The sequence below is a fragment of the Myotis brandtii genome, unplaced genomic scaffold (genome assembly GCF_000412655.1).
Source record: "Myotis brandtii unplaced genomic scaffold, ASM41265v1 scaffold1083, whole genome shotgun sequence".
NCBI classification, from domain to species: Eukaryota; Metazoa; Chordata; class Mammalia; order Chiroptera; family Vespertilionidae; genus Myotis; species Myotis brandtii.
Genome location: NW_005353685.1, coordinates 441,084 through 462,260, shown reverse-complemented (window position 1 = coordinate 462,260; position 21,177 = coordinate 441,084). Strand labels below are relative to the sequence as shown.

Genomic DNA, 21,177 nt, shown 5'->3' with positions numbered 1-21,177 from the left:
CAGTCATTCCCAGTCTTTCTGCTGTTAGGGTCAGTTTGCATATTATCCTTTTACTATATAGGATAGAGGCCTGGTGCACGGGTGGGGGCCGGCTGGTTTGCCCTGAATGGTGTCCCGGATCAGGGTGGGGATCCTGCTTGGGTGCCTGGCCAGCCTGGGTGAGGGGCTGATGGCTGTTTACAGGCTGCCCGCACCCCCTTCAGGGTGGGGGTCCCCACTTGGGTGCCTGGCCAGCCTGGATGAGGGGCTGAGGGCTGTTTTCAGGCGGGCCAAGCCTGCAACTGAAGCTCCCAGTCTCTCTTTTTTTATTTATTTTTTTATTCTGGGATTTATTTACCTTCTGTAATTGAAACTTTGTTGCGGCTCCAGCTCTGAGGCCGGCTGGCTGAAAGCAGGTATCTGGGGTTTGTTTAGCTTCTATAATTGCAACATTGTTGCATCCGGAGCTCAGAGCTGGGCCGCGGCAGGCGGGGAACCTTGGCTTCCTCCATCACTGGAGCAAGCAAGCCTCATGTTCGCTTCAGCTGCATGGCTGCCGGCCGCCATCTTTGTTGGCAGTTAATTTGCATATCCTGCTGATTAGCCAATGGGAAGCGTAGCGGAGGTATGGTTAATTACCATGTTTGTCTATTATTAGATAGGATGTGCTTCTACTATATTGTAAGATCCAATTTATCTCTGCACTACTTAGCACAATGCACATACCACAGTAAGAGCTGGAAAAAAAATCTCATCGAATAAGTGAATAAATCAGCCAGTCACTTTTTAGTACAGTGGGCAAATGGTCCAATTCTTGCTGGCATGATAAAACAATTGGTATCCAGAAGGTTGGCTCTAAATACTCTGATGATTAAATTATATCCAGTCTACTGTTTCACAAGGCAGAAATAAGAAAAACACTTTAGAAACATTACCATCAACATGGTTAGGACAAAATCAAGTTTGACACTAGTCTTCTATTACCTGAAAAATTTACTTAACTTGAACAATTCATTACCTTGCTCATCCTGAATAAATAACACATTACTATGCAGATAAATATATACAGATATGCATTTTAATGTAAAAACAGTACTACAGGGATAAGCTATAGCCATGAAAACATAGAAACCCATTTTTCATTGTATCAGGAATAGCTTTCTAAAATATAAGATTGACTATATCATTTCCTTATTTTTATCCCTCCCCCCACTATTTTTAAAAATCCTTCCATAACTTAAAATTTTAAGCACACATTCAAAGCATCCATCCTACTTTCCAAATCTCCATTTTTCCAAACACCTATAACTGAATCTCCCAGCACCTCTTGAACTTCAAATTTCATCCCCTTGTGCCACACTATGTTCTTTTCTCTACCTGGAATGGTATACTTTATCTCTTTTCCCTAAAACTATTCATCCTTCAAGTTCAGGGCCTAGCTGAAACATTATATATCTTAACACTTGTATTTATCCCACTGGATGGTGATTATGCAGCTTGGTGTGTAAGGTCATTATAGCCTTAGAGCTAGCACGGTTCTGATACAATAACTATTTTGTTGAATGCAGGAAAATTTTCTTTGACTACTGGTTTCATTTCTCTTTCATTTTAAACATAATGAAAAGAAACCTACTAGCATTTTTCTTTTTTAGGCTCTATTTAACAATGAGATAAAGAGTAAAGGCAAAAGGAAGAGTACAACATAATTCCCAACTTTCCTCAAAAGGGCTAAAGTACCTTCAACTCCTATAACTTTTATATCCAATATACCATTTATCTGTATACTACCTTGCACAATTTTGTAATTTTGATAGTTTTATATGTGTTACCAATATGGTTTTCTAAGTTCTTTAATGACAGGGGCATGTTTCATACTTATCACATATTCCTCATACAGCCTAGTCTGAAGGAATTACAAGGTATTTGTAACTAGAAGCTGGTTTTCTTCTTTAGAGTTTAATCACAATGCTTTCTACCTGTAGTCTTCTGGGTTAAATGACTCATTTAAGTATGTAATTTTTTAAAAAATTCAAATTTTATTAATATTTAAAAAGATACTGCAGACACTCATAAAAAGGACAAGTAATTTAATGTACCTTGAGAAGCTTTCACAATATTATTTTTTCTTTCCATCAAAGCAGAAAATGGTACTATAACACTTTCCATAATATAAGAATTACATTTCTGGTGGCTTATACAGCCAACTCAGCACCTGGCACTGTGTTATATGTTCAACTAGCACTTGTTGTTGCAGTTCTCTATGACCAATTATGTCACTATAGTTGAAAATAAGCAAAAGATCCTATTAGGTAACATGCAACCTACTATTCCACTTAAAAGTAAATAGTATGAAAAATAAACATTGACTCTACTAAAAAATGAATGTAGATATACTGTATTAGTGGTATTATATTAACTGAAAGGCTCTAGCACCAATTTTTACATTTTTTTCCTCATTGAAAATTGTTGCTGAGTCTTTTGTTGGAGAATAGTAACAATCATGATTTACTTCCAAAATGTTATCATGAAAGTGTTCTAAAAATAATGAAATAAAGCCCTTCCCCCAACTATTCCTGCATATATTTTTTCTTACATTAATTTTAACTAGAAACTTCTAATTTACTTTAAATACCAAAAGATCAGCCTCTGATTAAAATATGACATATAAATTTGAATTCAGTGAGGAAAGAAAATTCATTTGCTGCCACAGAAGTGTTATGACTTCTAAATTATTACTACTACTGATTCTAGTTAGTATCTGTCCCTAAAAGAAAGAGTCACTTAAGGGAAATGTTTTCAACTTCTGGGAAGTGGCTTCTTAGTGGGTAGCAAGTCAATTTATTGGGTCATGACCACCATTAATTTTTAATGAAAAAGAATAAAATAGGACATATTAGAGTGTATCACAGTCAATTGAGGTGAATGAATGAGTAGGCGTATGTATGACTGAGTTTGTATGAATGGTAAAGATGTAAAATGGAGTCCCAATAAAAATATTGAACATGACTGCTATTCTTTATTCTTTTCAAGAGATAACAGACTGTGCAAACATGCATTCATCTTACTGATATATTTTCTTTCATAAGATTCCCTCTACACACACTTTAATTACTCCCCTTTCTTTACCTATTGTACTTTGAGCTCAGTTTTTTTTTAGTTCCTGATTGTACATTAAGTTGATAGAATACACTTTTCCTGGCTTAATTCAAAATATTTTTAGAAATTTTAATAACCAGGGTGACCATATAATTTATTGTCCAATCCAGGACACTTACGAAAGAGTACTATTATTTGGTTGGAAAAATAGGGCTAAAACAATGTGTATGGTCATTATATTAATAACTTAGTAACATTGTGTTCTTAATACTGCCAGTATATAAAGTATATCACTTAATTAAAATATGAAGTACAAAAAAGCCAACAGTTAAAAATCCAAAGGCATTAAATATGAACTATATGGAATTTCTAATTTTAATGAAAATTAAATGTTCTTATTAGACTGCATAAGTTATTAACCAGGAACCAATTTGTATGAGCATGTAAAACAATCTACAGAGAACAAAACCTGTAAAAGAAGTCTACCAATAGTGCAGTCTATATTAATTGGAATAAATTTTGAATTAGAAGTATGCCTTGAATTTACCATACAAAATATAAAGCAAACCCTTTGGCACTAGTCTCTTTAGACAAAAATCCATTTAAAAATAAAAGTAAAACAGCTTCATAAATAATTATTCACAATTGAAGGCACATGGAAATTAAACAATTTATTTGAACCTACCCAATGGATGATAAACTGGGTCAGTTCTGGGCAAAATTTTAATCTGTGAAGTTTATTCTTTTTTGGCAAATTAACTCTGTCCCAAGAATGGCTACCTCTTCCATCTCTTCAATTCCAAAGCTTTACTACTTTCTTCATCATTTCCTTTTACTAAAATTAGGAAGAATGTTACATTTTAATTTGTATTTGTGATCATATAAGTTAGTTTTGATGTTACACAATTCTGGCATTTCAAGCATCTTTTAATTTTAACTCTTAAGAAAAAAAAAATATTTAAGGCGCCTGATTCCCAGTTCTGTGTTCTTTCCACCTCATTTTCATTTTGACTCTTCCCTTTTCTCAGTTTTCCACAGAGGAAGGGTCCATGAATGATAACCTTCAAAAAATATGCAAAGCCTATATACAGAAACAATTTTATCCTTGGATGAATGAATGCATGTTTATGGGGTGAACCATGGCTTTTATAAAATTCTCAAAGGGGTCAATGACTCCCCCAAAATTGAGAACCATTATATGAGAAGTATTTGAGTAACCTGACTGATGTGGCTCAGTGGCTAAGTGTCACCCAGGAACCAGGAGGTCAGGGCACAAGCCCAGGTCGCAGGCTTGATTTCCAGTAGGGGGCACGCAGGAGGCAGCCGACCAATGATTCTCTCTCATCATTGATGTTTCTCTCTCTCTCTCCTTCTTCCTTCCTCTCCCTGAAACCAATAAAATATATATTTTTTTAAAAAGAAGTATTTGAGTCACCCTCGTTTTGCAGTGGTTACAGGGTTGATCTGTGGACCAAAGGGTCAAGGGGTTGAATCCCAGTGAAGGGCAGGCTTGATCCTTGGCCCTGGGTCAGGACACATGCCAGAGGCAACCAATTGATGTGTGTCTCTCTCTCCACCCCCCACCCCCACTTTCTTCTAAAAAAAAAAAATCAAAGGAAAAAATATCCTTGGGTGAGGATTAAAAATAAAAAAATCCCACAAAAAAAGCATTTGAGTCATCAGTAAATAATTATTTGGGGAAGCTGAGAGGCATCTTTTCAGTTTATTCAGGCCAGTTAGAATATTCCTCCCTCCTCAAAAGGCTGCCAGTTCCCATAGAACAGGCCAGGAGCTGGAGGCTTCTAAGAAAATTTGGGATTTTTTATTCTATCATAGATAACCAAGCAGACCTTTAGCATTTAGTCTTGGTTTATCTAAGCTTTTTCTTCAAGAGTAGGCCACATAATTAAAATCTACATGAATGGAGACTGAACTAGGAACACAGATTCTAGACATTCTTATGGAGGATTTAGTCCTATCTATTTTCCTTTTACATTGTCCCAGTTTTGTGGTATAATTGGATTAAGGTAAGGTTTTTAAAAAATGATTTTGTATTTTATTCCTCAAAACACTATGTACATACTCTTGAAAAATACTGCTTTTTACTCATATGAATTGATGAATCCCTTATAAGACATCTTCTGTATAGCTCCCCTTACAGTACCCGTGGAACCCTCCAGGACCAAAGGTTGGGACCACTGCTTTATATCAGTGAAACTGATATTGGCGAAGAGAATAGGCATGTGAAGTTTAAATATAATAAAGAATATTCTCTATTTGGAAAACAAAAACATTATTGAAGCTGATTTGTTATATTTATTTTTTAAATATGTTTTTATTGATTTTTAGAGAGAGAGGAAGGGAGAGGGATTGAAACATTGATGAGAGAGACATTGATCAGTTGCCTCCTGCACGCCCCCTACTGGGAATCGAGCCCACAATCCGGGCATGGGGACCTCTTGGTTCATAGGTCCATTCTCAAAAAACTTCTTAGTAGGCATGAATAAGCAGCAAGGACATCATCTATATAGCTCTACTGGTCAAGAAAACTTTAAACCTCAGGGGGAAAGTTTCAGAACTTCCAAGAAAATAAAGTATGAGTTTTTTATTTTTCTTAAAAGTGGGTATGGGCTGTGGGAAATACCTCACACTTTCTTCAGCTTTTCATTTCCCTTCTCTTTATCTTAGGACTTCCAAACACTTTATATTTTTAACACGTCCGACATATTGGTTAGTATTTAATGATATTTTAAAGATAACAGCCCCCTTTTTTTCCTGATGCCCAAAGAAATGTATTCCCATTCATCTTATATTACTTTTTTCTCTAATCATGAAATTTTTTAGATAATGGAATGTTCATTAGAATGCACCTTTGGTCAATGAAGAGTTACTATCAATTATTTATAAGCAGTTAGTTCTATGTTTTACAAGATTTTCACATGAGCTAAAAGCATCTTTTAATGGACTACAAAATCTGTACTAATACATCTGACTTGGTGAATATTTGAGTAATGTATCTGAATTGACAGAATAGAACATTTTCTAAAGTCCTCTGAAATCTAATCCAGGCCTAACCATTTTTTGGATCCTTGCGTTTACAAATTAGACTCTTGTTTATTTAGTTTCACCAGAATGCTCCCCACCTTAAACCCAACTTTATTTTAGGATTTTCAATTACTTTCATTCTATATGTGGTAGATAATAGTGATTAAAACAAAGGTCTAGAGTAAGTCAGCCTTGATTTGAATTTCAAATTTGCTATTAATAACTACATAAGTTTGGGCAACTTAAGTTCTCTAAGCCTTGGTGTTTCTGGTAAAACTGAGAGAATTACAGTACATACAACTCATGGTGGCTATAAAGATAGATGTTACGTATATAAACTTCAATAAAAGTTAGTGACTATGATAACAATGATGATTTTATGTTTCTACCACCTTTCATTTTCACTGCTTCCCTGCCTCTACTGTCTGTTATCACCTTTCAAGTTTGATGAAGGTAGGAGTAATATAATTAAAACTAAAACCTCAGAGTAGGAGTAAAACTCTATTTCCTTCCTTTTAATATAAATGGTCAACAGTCATCCCTAGTCATTTGTATATCAAGTCAAATGACAAAGCAAAGCAGCAGAAGAAAGAAATTAGTATGAATACAAGTATTTCTTTGGTAGTAAGAACACACTGATGTAAGCCATAGGAAGACATGAGAAAGAACAAAAAATTGGGAAAACAATAACTAGAAAGCAGAAAGCAAGAGAAATAAAAAGACTGGAAGGATAATTTTAGGTGAAAGAATTAATGTAGATATATTTAGTAAAGATAGTATATTTTAAGATGTAAGATAATGGTATTTGCTAAAGCAGAGTAGCTTGAAAAGCTACAAATGAAAAGAGCAACACATTTTGTTGTGTAAGCAGCAGTGCTATACATGAGTAAGCTAATAAAAATTTCACAAACTAGCAATATGAAGAGGTATCTGCTAACCAACCAAAAATAACACAGAAATGTGCATGTTAACATTTATGTGGATAGCTATATTCATTTATCCTAAAGACAGTGCAGGGGCATTAAAAGAAAAATTTATTCAATTGTTAACATGGGCCATTACTAAGGCCTGCCCCTTTAAAGATTTTATCTATAGACTAATAAAAACTCATTAGTTCGCTTAGCTTTCTAATCAAGCTACATAGTTGAAATTTCATGATAATTTCCTTTCTTATCTAATAAAACATTTCCCCAAGCTAGAATTACAATCTCTTTTTTTTTAAAAACCAAAAAGAATCTATTAACAAAAATAAATTCAAAAGTCAAAAATAGTATAATTTATTGATCAATGGGAATAATATATACTCAAAAGTTCCACTCCTCTATTGGGTGGTATTTTTCTCCTAAGTCAATAAGAGCCAAAAACAAACAATCAAAAAAACTTGTTTAAACTTATATCTACCAGTTTACAAGTTGCTACAACTTAATGTGTATTCAGACTCAACTGCTGCGTACCAAAGAAAGCCATAAATATCATCTAAAATAGCACCAGTCTGTTGAGAAAAAAAGTGCATGGTATCAAACAGACTTGCTGTGTTATCTGTTCAAACATACCTGTACCAGTCAAAAGTCCAGCACTCTTCTTTCGTACATAAGCGCGTAAGTGGTTGGACAGGCTAACAGCACTTGTAAACGTCGTATTGCAATGCACACATGTTCTAAGCTTCACAGGCATACCTATCATTCAAAAGAAAACTATAATCCAGTTCTCACTTCAAAAAGTGAAATTTTCTTAGCTAGAAGTGTGAAGAAAAGTAGCACAATATGGATGGTTTAAAAAGCGTTCACTGAATTAGCTTAAGGAGAGGAAATTTAGTTAATTATTATTAGTTTGTAGTTAGTATTTAGAGCCAACTCATGCTCTTAGGAAAGGTGGAAGAGAAGTGTCTTGAACCTTGGAATTTCTCTAGACTTAACACCTACTATCACTTTCTTGCAGATTTCTGTGTTAACACAGATCATTTCCTAAACCTAAAATACAATCCTGTGATTTGGATAGCACAGCTCTGTTGAGAAGTTTCAAAGCTCACAACATTATCAATTTAAAAAAAATTAAAAAGTCTAGTTAACAAAGTGGTAATTGAAGTGTTTTACCCACAAAACCATAAAAGGCTCAATACTAAATTAGGCTTTCTGATGAAGGCTAGGTGAAAAGGTGGTAAAACCCACCACTGAACAGCTGTTAGACACAACATTTTATTTTCATTGTTCTGTGCAATCAATACTGGAAGTTAATGATTTGAGGTTTTTTGCTAAATTCTTTGTGTTAAATAAATGATCAACAAACTAACATCTTAGTCATCACAGGAAAGAAAACATGTTGAAACAATAAGAAATCCCTAATTTCTCAGACAACTCTCATTCTCCCAACACATTTCAATTGGTATCTTCAACATTATGCTTTAACTTTCTGAAGTGTACTACACCTTGATTAACACAGCTAACAGAAGCCCATAGAAGATAAACTATTTTTCAGACCACTTACAGAGCAAGGTAATCTTTCCTTAAATCAAAACTGCCTTACAAATATTTGGGATGTCCCAATGTCTGCCCAAAGTAAACAAATCAACCATACAGTAATTTTATTCAGTATTAACCCACTGACCAACTTTTACCTTAAACACATTCAACTCAGGGCTAAAATGATGAGACTATCTGAGTTAATCTTCAACATTCTTAACCTCCAAAAGAAACCTATAAAGACACAAAATTTTTCTAGTAAACAAGTATAAACCAGACTTAGCAATACCAAATAAAGTTTGGATACTTTATCTACCACATCATTTGCCAACACATACAAAATACTCCTTTGAAAATGAAAGAACTATTGGTGCACAAGCACTACACTAGACCATCTGTTCTGTTCCATTTGAACACTATTGTAAAAACTAAAGCCCCAAACAAATGTTTCATACAACAGTTCTCCAAAACCAAACTATCCCACGGTACAATGAGAAATTGGAAAGGGAGAAGTTTCTTTCAGTTCATCACCACACACAACAGACACCAACCCACTCAGTTGAGTTTGTTTTGTTTTCACTTTGTACCACTGGCAAAAAAAATATGACAGGTTTTCCTTTTGGGTAATGTTACGCTTTTGAATGTCAACCTCCCATCCATAGAACCATGCCCCAGTCACAGCAAATTTTATTTTTACAGATCAGTTTTTTGTTTGTTTTTGCTTTTGTTCTCACCTTACATTTTGACCAAGAAATGAGGCACCGAGAATTCAGTACTGGTGAGCATCAACTGATGATTTTTATAGAAGTAACAGTATAACCAATTTCTGCTCTGCAAAAAAAGCAGCTTGAGAAGATTCAAAGAAAGTATTTTCTATAAATATTCCATTAAAATAAGCATAAGTAAATTGTTTAAATTATGTAAGATAGTCATAAATGTCCTCTTACCTGAGTGCATAGTCAAGTCTATTTTTTGTGGATGATACATCAACGAACTATCTTCATTTAAGGGAAGAACACATTTCTGAACAAATCTCTTTCTTGCAGTTTGATTATGGATCTTTTGAGGAAAGACAGCAGAATTCCTTTCTTCTCCCATCCTTTTATTTTTAAGCAGTTCTATCAATGTAAGAGACTGATTCCTTTTTCCACTGGGCAGTTCTGGTTTTTTTTCATCATATTCATTTAAGAAACTCAGCCCTTCTTCCTCTGATGCAGACACCGATAAAGCTTCAGTCTTTAGGCCATTATGGTATGCTTCAAGAGGTATAACATTTTGAGATAGAAAGTCATCATCACTTGATACAAGTTTTTGAGCTACAAATGGTCTGGGAATAATACGACGACTGTTCAATGCCTTTAAGATTTTTTCATATTTGTCTTCATTTTGCATCATCTCATTCAGAACACAGATTGGAGATTTGTGAGCATCCCATTTGGTCTTTCCAAGTCTTTTCAGGTGGCCTCTAACGTGATTTGATAATCCAATTTTAGTGTCAAACCAACCTCCACAGAGCTGACAAGTGTGTTCAGAAGTGGTTTCAGACTTCTCTATAGCTAAAAAAAATTTTTGAAGAGTGATATCAGAATTTTTAATAAACTGACCATCTTTAAAGCCAATTAACTCTGAAATATGAAATTATGTGATGTTAATAAAGACTGAATTTGAGCAAAATTTTTAAATCCTTTGAATTTGAATACAGACATATCAGCCCAAAGTATCTATAGGAAAACTTACCTTTTCTAACTCGCTTAACAGGTGTCCCTGTGCCAGTTCTTTTGAAATGTTGCATTTTGTCACTGGTGGCTATTTGTTCTGGTGATACAACATGACGGGCTTCATAGCTTAATCCTGCTCTATGAAGATGTCCCCGAACATGATTTGACAACCCAACACCTGTTTCAAATGTTGCTGGGCAGTAAGGACATGATTTCTTCTCAAGAGACAAATCACTCCAATGAAAAACAGAACTATGCTTTGACAATGAAGTTTCTGCATTTTCTAAATGCTGAGAATCATGTATGTCATGCAAAAAGTTATTAGTTCCAGCATCTTCATAATATTCAAAATAAAAGCCATCATTTTGATCATAACTAAGTGTAGCATTTTCTCCAGGCTCTTGATCTTCCACTTTGCTTTTAAATAGAGGGAATAAATTTACATGTTCTTGATTAATACCATTATAAGTTTCATCTTCTATAGCCTGTGTAGTGTAGTCACCTAACTCAACGTTATCCCAGGAACTTTCATCTTCTGTTTCATAGCTATTTTTCTTTTCAGCAGAATTAAGTTTCTGCAAAACAACAACAGTCATTTTATGTAAGAAATCTGGATAGCTATCTAAGTCTTCCCTTCCAGCAGAACTTCCCTTCTTAGATTCCTTAACTGCTCTCTTTGCAGATACACGCCTGCGGTCTTTGAAGCTTTCAGGCCTTTTGGTGTTAGAGTTATGAGAGTCTGAAATAAAACTATTGTTGTGAGAACTACTTGATGATGAAAACAGATGTAAAGAATTTAGTGAACCATCTTCTTCTTTTTTGAAATGCAGAGGATATGATTCACCTGATTTTTTGGTCATCCTGTAGTTTGCATATTTGTGTCTATATAAATAGTTGCTATTTGCCTTGGCATTAGATTTTTCTTTTGTGGCTTGGTGGAAATACTTCGGTTTTTGGTCAATGCTGCTTTTAATCATTACAGTCTTATGAGAATTGTTTTGATTGCACACATTTACAACACCTGACTGGGCGATGCTTTTCCGAGCTTTTTGTATTCTGTGTGGCCGCTTATGTAATTTTGAAAAATTACTTGATTGTGAGGATGACCCATATGTTCGCTTTACATCTTGTTTTAAAGCAGAGTTCTTTGGAAATGTGGCTGACTGTTGCTTGCTTAATGGTTTAGTGCTCTCATTGTCTTCAGGTTCTTCAAGGATGTTACTTTTTCTTTTACTAAGTCCAAGAGCACGACCAAATGAATCAACACATGATGATGAATGCAAGTACTCCATGTGTTTTTTCAAAATACTTCTGGCTGAAGTAGTAAAAGGACACATCTTACATACGTAGGTAGCTGATTTTTTGGATGATCCTGTAACAGCGTCTTTCATGAAAGACTTTTTTTGCGTTTTTCTCTGGGCTACATTAGAACTGACAATAGGGCATTTTACCACTGCTCCATGGGCAATGCCTCGATGGCATTCCAATTCATTTTCTGTAACTGCCATGAAGTTACATTCTTCACAGCAGTAGTACCTTTTATCTTTTTCATGGGTTTTAGCATGTTGCACAAATGTTTTAGGGCAATTGGTACCAAACACACACTGAGGGCACTGTAATCGTGCACTTCTTCCTTCATCCTGAAGCTCTTTCAATTCACGAATTTCCTCCATCAACTTCTGTCTTCTTTCTTGGTGAATAATCATATGCTTTAGAAGTGAGTTCCGATCTCGAAATGTCCGCCCACATTCCCTACAAGCATATGGCCTTGGTACATTAAGATGACGAAAGTGACTATTTCCATCTAAATGATACATCATATGCCTATGGAGGTGTTTTTTCTCCCTAAAATTCACATTGCACTTTGTACAGGGGTAAAATGATGGCTCTTCAGTGCTGAAAGTAGCAGGTGACTCGGAATCATTTTCTTCACATTTTTTTTTTAAGGTCCTTGAAAGAAAAGTGCTAGTATGAACAGATGGACTGTCTTCTCCACACTTATCAGGATTATAAATTAGATGTTGAAAAGCATCCACAGATTCCACGTCTTCATCAGCTGATTCAGGCTTCACTTTTGATAATGCATATTTCTGCGAATCTATTGCTTGCAGTCCTTCATTCTGTTCCAGAAAGTCTACTTCTAACATCTTTGACTTCGTGGGTATACAATTAGAATCACTAAAGCAATCCTCAGTATAACGCGTTATCTTGCTTACATCCATTTTTCGCTTTCTCTTTTTTTCTAGACCAACTTTAGAATGAACTGGAGCTTTATCCACTGTCTCTTCATTAGTCATAAGAAATTGAATGAACTCTTTTTGGGGGTCCCAGTTTGTATCATTTTCTGACCTAAATTCATCTGTACCTGAGGAAATGCCTGTTAATGTATTGACACAATCATCTTTTACCAATAAATCTTCTCTATCCTCACCCACCTCTACTTGATTTATTAAAGTGCTATCTGACTTTATACTACTCCCTACTGAATTCTGAATGTCACAACCAACTGAAGCAGAGGTAGGTAGTTTTTTAATGGAATGAGTTGAATTCTTAGCATGTGGTACATCTGATAACAAAAACAAAACTTGGTGTTGACTTGCTTTCTGTGGTGTAGACAGCTGAAGATCAGCTGCCAACTTCGAAGTTGAACAAGATTCTGTTGTTGGCTGATCCACAGGCTGTGCAGTGGTTAATGAAACACTGCCTTTATTCATATTGGAAGTCTTAGTTATGGAGGAGTGTGAAACTGGTCCATTAACAGCAGCTCCTTTAGGCAAGATAAAGTTTTCACTAGAAACAGTAGGAGCACCAGCATGTATAAATAGAGCAGACTGGCCTCCACTTAAGGCTTTTTCTGATTTGTCCTTCGACACTTCTTCAGGCAGAGTGAAGGTGCTACTATTCTGAAATGTCTGACAATCTCTTGATTTATGAACTCCACTCTCTTTGTCTGAGATAAAATTGTTGTCATCTAGGAGTTCTTCTTTAGCACCAGTAATATCGGTGTTTATCTTCAAATCATCCATATTGTTGGCAAGCCATTTAACACATTTAGTCTAGAAAATGGAAAAAAAAAATTTAGATTTGCATGAAAAAAAATACTATTAGAATGTATGGAGAGTTGAAAGTACACATTTTTATTAGCTTAATTATACTCTTCACATTGGAACCCTAAACATTTCCTAAGAATAAAGAAATACTTTAAAAAATTGAAAGACTTTAAAAGTGTCTAAAAGATTATTTTTTTCTTTGTGCTCGGCAACAACTCAATACCATATATTTCCAAAATCCCTAGGAAAAAGCAACATAAACACATATACAGAGACACACATGATATAAATAAATATGCTACAGGTGAAAAAAAACCTTTAAAATCTCATTTATAGATTGCTAATAAAAAGAAAATTATCTTACTTAAGAAGGTTTATTAGGGACAGTCCCTCTATACTAGGGAATAATGTAAATTCTTAAATACTGCAGAGAAGTAATTTTAGTCACTTAAGAGTTCATTCCTGAGGGAAGGTAAAAAGACATATTCAGTAAAGAAACTTGTTATTGACATCAATGACTAATGTATGTAACAAATTTTTTATTTTTTTTAAATTTAAGACTGCTTTGCTCTCAATGTTTCACATTCTCCTAAAATTCTACTAATTTAAAAATGTCTTATTCACAGGGTTTTGTTCATTCCATACATAAATTACCCTTAGTTCTAAATTAGTCAAGTTAAAAATTAATAAAATTTTATGTAACTTCAAATTTTCATAACCGGAGCCTCCCAAATTCTAGGCATTCCCTAAAGGCAGTTATCTCATTTGTCATCTGACAGTCTATGGCAATGGCCTAAAACTTTTTACTCTGAAACATTGTATGTTACGATTTTAGGTTACTTCATATTAAAATGTAGGTTAAAAAATTTTAGACATTTTTGACAATAGATGTAATCTTTCTGAGAAGACAGAATATTTTTTTTAAAAGACTGCTGAAAGTTTGGGAGACATACATACATACCATGGCTATAATTACTGCCCCTACTATTAAGAGTTCCCTTACACTCTGTTCTTACTCTGCACTTAGAAATGGCCACATTATACAGGGATTGTCTGTCTTTTTTAAAAGGATGTAAGTTCTTAGAAGGCAGGGACTGTGACCTAGTGATATTCATGTCTCTGAAACCTAACACAGCACTTGGTACAGGTGCTGAGGCACAATTTGTTGAAAAAAGGAATAGTGTTGAATGAATAAAAACACAACTGCAAAGCAAAAGCTCTTAAAGTATAGAAAAACAAAACCAAACCGTTTTCTTTCTATGAAATCTGGATTGCCTATTCAAATACAGCAGGTCCTCGGGTTACATCGGAGATCAGTTCCTACGGTGCAATGTAACGCGATTTTCGCTGTAAGTCGGAACCCACCTACATAAGCACCTACGTCACTAACATGGAGCACATACACAGCAGTAATGAAGTGAAACAGTAAAAAAAAGTTTAAAAGAAAGATAATTCCTGACCTGTACTTGTGGTAAATAAATAATAAAAAACATAAAGCACATATATACATACGTTGAAATGACAGAACTTTTTAATAAATACTATAAATGGGAGATGGCGCCCTAACCACGAAACAACGTATGTGGAGTCCGACATAACCCGAGGACTATTTGTAATGCCAATTTCATTGTGGTCCTGATTTCTTGACTCACCTATTGTAGCAAGGCCTTCAAAATACCCAATAATCCTCAAGTACAACTAAAAGAACCCGTTATTTGGCAACCTTAGGTATTAACTATTTGAAATACTGGCATAAAATCTCATATTTCTTTTCATTTTGTACATAGTAGTAAGTATAGTTCATTCATTCTCCAAATGTTTATTGAGCTTTTACTACATGCCAAGCACTGCCCTAGTATTAAGGATACATTTGTAAACAAGACAGACTAGGTTCCTCCTCTCAGATAAAGAATAAAACCTTCCATTTTTATAGTATTTTAAATTGGTATAAGTAATACCGTTTTAAGACAGCAGGAACTTACAATCCAAAAATTAGAAATAAAACATTTTCAATAAAGTTTATTGTTTCTAATATCTTCTAGGCTACCAATTACATGCTTTGGAAAAACATTAAGTTTAATTCAAAAATAAAAACAATTTTCTAATTATTTCTTTATTTCAGAACTTGGAACAAGCACTTATAAGTACAATCTTATCTTATGAACAGATGTGTTCTTTCATACAACATACATTACAAATATCTTTCTTTGGCATTATTATTTACACAAACAATCATTTTTCTGCCCCTCATAGGTCTTAGAATTCTGTTCTGAGATTGGCAAACTTCCAAATTAATAAAAACAGACTTTCAATAAGATCATATTCAATGATATCACCCCAAAATGGTGCTAATGCAGCACCCAGCAGGAGTCTGTTCATCACATACACAGAAGTTAAAAATGGGCAGCACATAAACATGTGTTAGGATAGAGTGTGCAAATGTCAGTGAAAAGAAAAGCAAACACTGATGATATACTATTATTCATTCCTGATATTTCTCATTACATTTGGTATGAAAAGTCAAATGCCCAAATAGGAACAATCTTACGTAAATCCAAAATGGACAACAGAATTTTTTAAAACTAGACTGAAAGACACTTACTTTTTGTTCCTACTTATTATAATCACAGAGGTAGACAAATATATGCTCAGTCAACTTGAAATCCTATATTAGCTTTTCTCAACAGGAAGCAACGTTGCTAACGAAGTGGTAAATTCAGTGTTAATGAGTGGCTTCACTGTTACCACCTCAGAGGTAAAACCTTCCATGTTCCATGTTCTACCCATCTGTTCTGGTGTTAGAGGTTCAGAGATAGAACAGACGTTTCCCATTTAAAGCAACTTCATTGGTAACCCCTGAACAGCAGGGTGACAAACTACATTCATGTCGGCTTGGAGACTGCATCCTCATTACCAGAATGGCTTTATAAGAGCCTTAGATAAGTTCCCATTCTGAAGATACCAAACTGTTTTGCTCAGAAACATAAAAATAATATATGTACATAACAGATCTTTTCTTTACAAAATACACCTAGCAAACAGAAAAACAAAAGATCAAATTAAGTATTTAAAAAAATAAAATGAGGTCTTTAACAATCAAAGTTTTACTTCACACCTATATAATGAAATATACCTGACTTGCCCCCAAACTAATGATTGTCAATCTCTACTCAAAAACAGAGAAGTTACTCTTTTTCAGAATTTTTATTATTAATACACAAATATTAAAAATCTACCCCATCAGTTAAATGAGGCGATAAACACTTCACTCACTAAGCTGATATTTTAGCAACAATAAACAATTTTCTTGTTTTAATTTTCAGAATTTATTTTAAGTGAAAATGTTCAAAATACATTTTTAATAATATTCAAGACTCAGCTGTTGCATCGAGATACAATGCAGAACAATGGATCATCAAAATATGTTGTACTGAATGGATCTAGAATTTTAACATAAAAATTATTTCCCTACATTCATGGCTGATTATGTGACATCCAGGCAAGAAAGCATTTGACCTGTAAGCTAATTTCACACTGTCTCATATAGCTTTTCCAACTGTCTTTATATAGTCAAATACACATAACAGAACCAGCAACACCATTTTATGTTAATATTATTATTAAGTAGGGGATATACTTGAAGATAGGCATTATTAAGTTTAAAAAAGGGAAACTAATAAATTAATAAACAAACTTGTTATATATTGTTTGGAACCCCTAAATTTCAATGAATTTGCTGTGTCATTTACTGTGTCCTACATGTAATCACATAATCATAGAATTTTTCTTTTAACTGAATTTTAAAATGTTCTTTTAGAAAACTCACACACTTTATAAAAAAAGCTGCAAATGGAATTTTAAATCTACATAAAACATATTTCACTGTCTAGAAAACCATAATGAGTTCTACAGCTATAACTGCCTGTAGTTATATACTGTGAGCATTAAAAAAAGCACAAAGGTCAGATCTGTCTTCAAGATGACAGATCATCACTTATATGCCTGAAGCTAGACTTATTGTCTCAGAAATTTCAAACATCAGTATTTTTGCAAACTATCAGCACTTGCTATAACACCCTCACTACACTACATCTTGAGGTTACTACAGAAGAAATGAGGTGATAATTGCATATTAACATAATTATTCTGTAATCCCTCTGAGCAAGCTTTCTAGGTCACTCAGTAATTCAGATTATATACAATCTTCCTGTCATCTAATCTATGCTGTCCACTTTCTGTTCATGAATAATTCTTTTTCTGATAGAAAATAAGCTTAATTTCATTCTTTTATGTACATTATTAATTGTATTTATTGCAAGTAGGTTAATATTTTGTGGGTACTTATTACATTATGCCAACCTTTGTCATGCAGTATAATTTCACACAAAAATATAGTACAATTTGTCATTGTTCTATATTAGTTCATTAAAAACTATATTATACAGCTATAAATAAATTATAATGTTGCCCACTAGCTGAGTTACAGTTAGGATTTGTCAAATTTTCACAAATCCTATGTCCATTTAAATTATCCTTGAGAACACATGACAACTTCAGTAAGTCATATATGCAATTGGGTTAAGAAGAGAAAACCATTCACAACCATTATTCTAATTACAAAACAAACCTTAACTGAAATACTATAGCTAAGACTATTGTAGTATTTAGGCCTATATATATTATACACAATGTACAAATGTATACCTACTTCTCATCTAGTTTATAATGCAAGTGAAGAAGAGTACACTGTATATATCCATATCATCCAGGTAGTACCTTACTATGGATATATATTGAGAGGAAACACTAAAAAAATAGAAAACATTCATAAGAGTTCCAGCATACCACATGATGAAATAAGGAGAAAACTTGGTATGCTTAGCCTAACAATTAGTCAATACAATTAACAATCTTCAAATATTTGAAACTTTAGAGTACAGAAGGAAGAATACATAATCAATGTGTTTGAATCATAAAGATGTAGATTTCATCCCAAGAATAAGAAAAACTAGAAACAGGAGTAATTCAATATTACAAAGGGCTGTCTTACACAACAGTGGACTGAATGGCTCAGCATGTTGAACTATTTGTTAGGAACAATGCAGAAGGAAATATGGCATTGGAGATGGGATAAAATAATTTTAAGGCCCTTCCTCATATGTAGTATATATTTAATGTTTGCATACTACATTATTAACATTTAATATTATTTGAAATAATGAGCTAAAAACAGAAGTGAAATATAATATTGAATTTTAAAAACATTCTCTAAATTCAAAATTACCTGAAATAAGCCTTTAGTCAACCTGTAACATGTTGATAAGCTGATTATTGAACAAGGAAAAGTATGGCACCAAATGACTAACACACTGAGGCCACAGAGCTCATTTAACAACTGCACTGCTAACAAGTTTTTACTTATTACATGTACAATTTTGTAGTTTCATTTATAAAACCATAAATATTTTTATCGTGAATTGAAATAGTTACAAAATTTCACCCAAATTTATACAAGGTATTATATAATATTTAGAAAATGCAAGTACTTATTAATAATCAAATGTATAGCTCTATTCAAGCAAATATGACTTAAAAAATTTTTTTTCAGGTTTACTCATAGGAAGAGAGAATGATGGCATAGTTAAGAGTAGCAATTTTGAACCATAATTACACAATGCATGACTTTCAATTTATTCAACCTATAAAAATCAAAATGTTATCAATAATACACTATTATTTAATAAAAGGAAACTACAGCACATTTAAAATTGAGATTACAGGGAAATTTTTAATTATTCTTAACACTAATCAAATGGTATTGCTGGCAGGTTTTTTTTTTATTGCAGTACTGCTATCTAACTGAGGAAGATCATACAAGATACATATGTATGAAAAACTGCTATCAATAAAAAGTAATACATTTTGTCCCCAGTAAGTAATAAGAATTATATATTCTATAGTTCAGAGGAGGTTGAAGATACTATAAAATACCATGGCTAAGAAAAGCCTCACAGAAAAGAGAGGGTTTGGGCTAAATTTTATACTGCAGTGCCAACAGACTCATTGGAGGTAGACATGCCTGGGTCTGAAAAATGGTTCCATTTAACTTTTAGCTTGGGGTAAAGTTACTCCACTTTCCTTAAATTTCCATGACTTTATCAATAAAATAAGGATAAAGTCTACTTATAAGATTGTGAGGATTAAATAAAACAATGTACATAAATCAAGTAGCACAGGGCCTGGCATTTAGTAATTACTCATTATGTGTAATTCCCTATGACCCTTGCCATTAACTTATTTCATTTATGGAACGATGACAGTGAATTTCTGTATTGCTCCTACTGATGGAGGCCCTTACAAGCAGAAATTTATTCTGGGAGGAGATACCTGGGACTTTATACTACTCCCAGGGTATAATAAACAGGATAAATGGGCAGAAGCTAAAGAGTTAGAAGAAGAAGCGTATCTTAAAGAGTTCCTGAGGCTAGAATAATGACACTCTTGTGGGGATAAAGCAGGGCTTCAGTGAAATAATCCTATCTAATAAAAGACAAAAAGGGTAATTAACCGTACCTTCGCTATGTTTCCCATTGGCTAATCAGGGCGATATGCAAATTAACTGCCAACCAAGATGGTGGCCGGCAGCCACGCAGCTGAAGCGAGCAGGAGGTTTGCTTGCTCCAGTGATGGAGGAAGCCAAGGTTCCCCGCCTGCCGCGGCCCGGCTCTGAGCTCTGAAAGCAACTAAGTTTCAATTATAGAAGCCAAACAATCCCCAGATACCTGCTTTCAGCCGGCCATGGCCACGGAGCTGGAGCCGGCTCTCAGCTCCAGTGACAGCAACGAAGTTTCAATTATAGAAGGTAAATAAATCCCAGAATTAAAAAAAAAAAAGAAAAAAAGGAGAGGCTGGGGGCTTCAGTCGCTAGCCAGCCTGAAAACGGCCCTCAGCCCCTCACCGAGACTGGCCAGGCACTCCAGTGGGGACCCCCACCCTAAAGGGGGTGTGGCCAGCTCACCCAGGGTAGCCCCGCCCCCAGCAGAGACCCCCACCCTGATCAAGGGCGTGGCCGGCCTGCAAATCGCCCTCAGCCCCCAGCAGAGACCCCCACCCCCTGATCAGGGGCGTGGCCTTCCTGCAAACTTCAGGTGGCCCCTCAGCCAGGCCGACCCCATCCCCAGTGGGGACCCCCACCCTGATCGGGGTCAGGGCTGGCCTGCATACCCTGCAGCCCCTGCCCTTGTGGTTTCACCCCCTGCAGGCTCCCCCAACACTGATCCGGGACTCCCTTCAGGACAGGCCAGCCAGCCCCCACCGATGCACCAGGCCTCTATCCTATATAATAAAAGGGTAATATGCAAATTGACCCTAAAGGCAGAATGACCAGAATGACCACTGAAGGTGCACTGACCACCTCTCGGTCCCTTCTCCCGGCCATCAAGCACCAATCACCTGATGGCGAACAGGGAACCGGGGGTGGGTGGGCGTGGGGCCGGCTGCAGGCAGCTGGGGAAGATGGCCCTGATCGCAGGCCAGGCCTAGGGACCGTACCTGCTCGAATTTCATGTGGGCGTGGGGCCGGCTGCAGGCAGCTGGGGAAGATGGCCCTGATCGCAGGCCAGGCCTAGGGACCGTACCTGCTCACGAATTTCATGAGCCGGTCCTCTAGTAATCTATATATGTAACAGAGGAATATGCAAATTAGCAGGGACACCATAAGGCAGGGGTGGGCAAACTTTTTGACTCGAGGGCCACAATGGGTTCTTAAACTGGACCGGAGGGCTGGAACAAATGCATGGATGGAGTGTTTGTGTGAACTAATATAAATTC

General features: G+C 35.2%; 1 protein-coding gene across 10 annotated transcripts in view; it reads right to left on the bottom strand.

The window, feature by feature from the left end:
- ZNF644 (zinc finger protein 644) overlaps positions 1 to 21,177 on the bottom strand; it is a 111,538-nt gene that overhangs the window by 14,706 nt on the left and 75,655 nt on the right. For 2 of the 10 annotated variants that reach the window (XR_001362791.1, XR_001362792.1), the window contains exons 2-6: positions 20,985 to 20,987; positions 10,317 to 13,353; positions 9,527 to 10,135; positions 7,674 to 7,796; positions 3,761 to 3,910 (exon numbers count right to left, since the gene is read on the bottom strand). The exons of 2 other annotated variants lie outside the window; for them this stretch is intronic. Coding sequence is in view for 5 of the 8 variants with exons in the window: in XM_014542591.1 (XP_014398077.1) it covers positions 7,674 to 7,796; positions 9,527 to 10,135; positions 10,317 to 13,353; positions 20,985 to 20,987 (3,772 nt within the window). In the remaining 3 variants the exon portion in view is untranslated. Of the gene's footprint in view, positions 1 to 3,760; positions 3,911 to 7,673; positions 7,797 to 9,318; positions 9,426 to 9,526; positions 10,136 to 10,316; positions 13,354 to 20,984; positions 20,988 to 21,177 lie in introns of those variants that run through there. 6 more of the 10 variants (XR_001362793.1, XM_014542591.1, XM_014542615.1 and 3 more) reach the window with 6 other exon arrangements.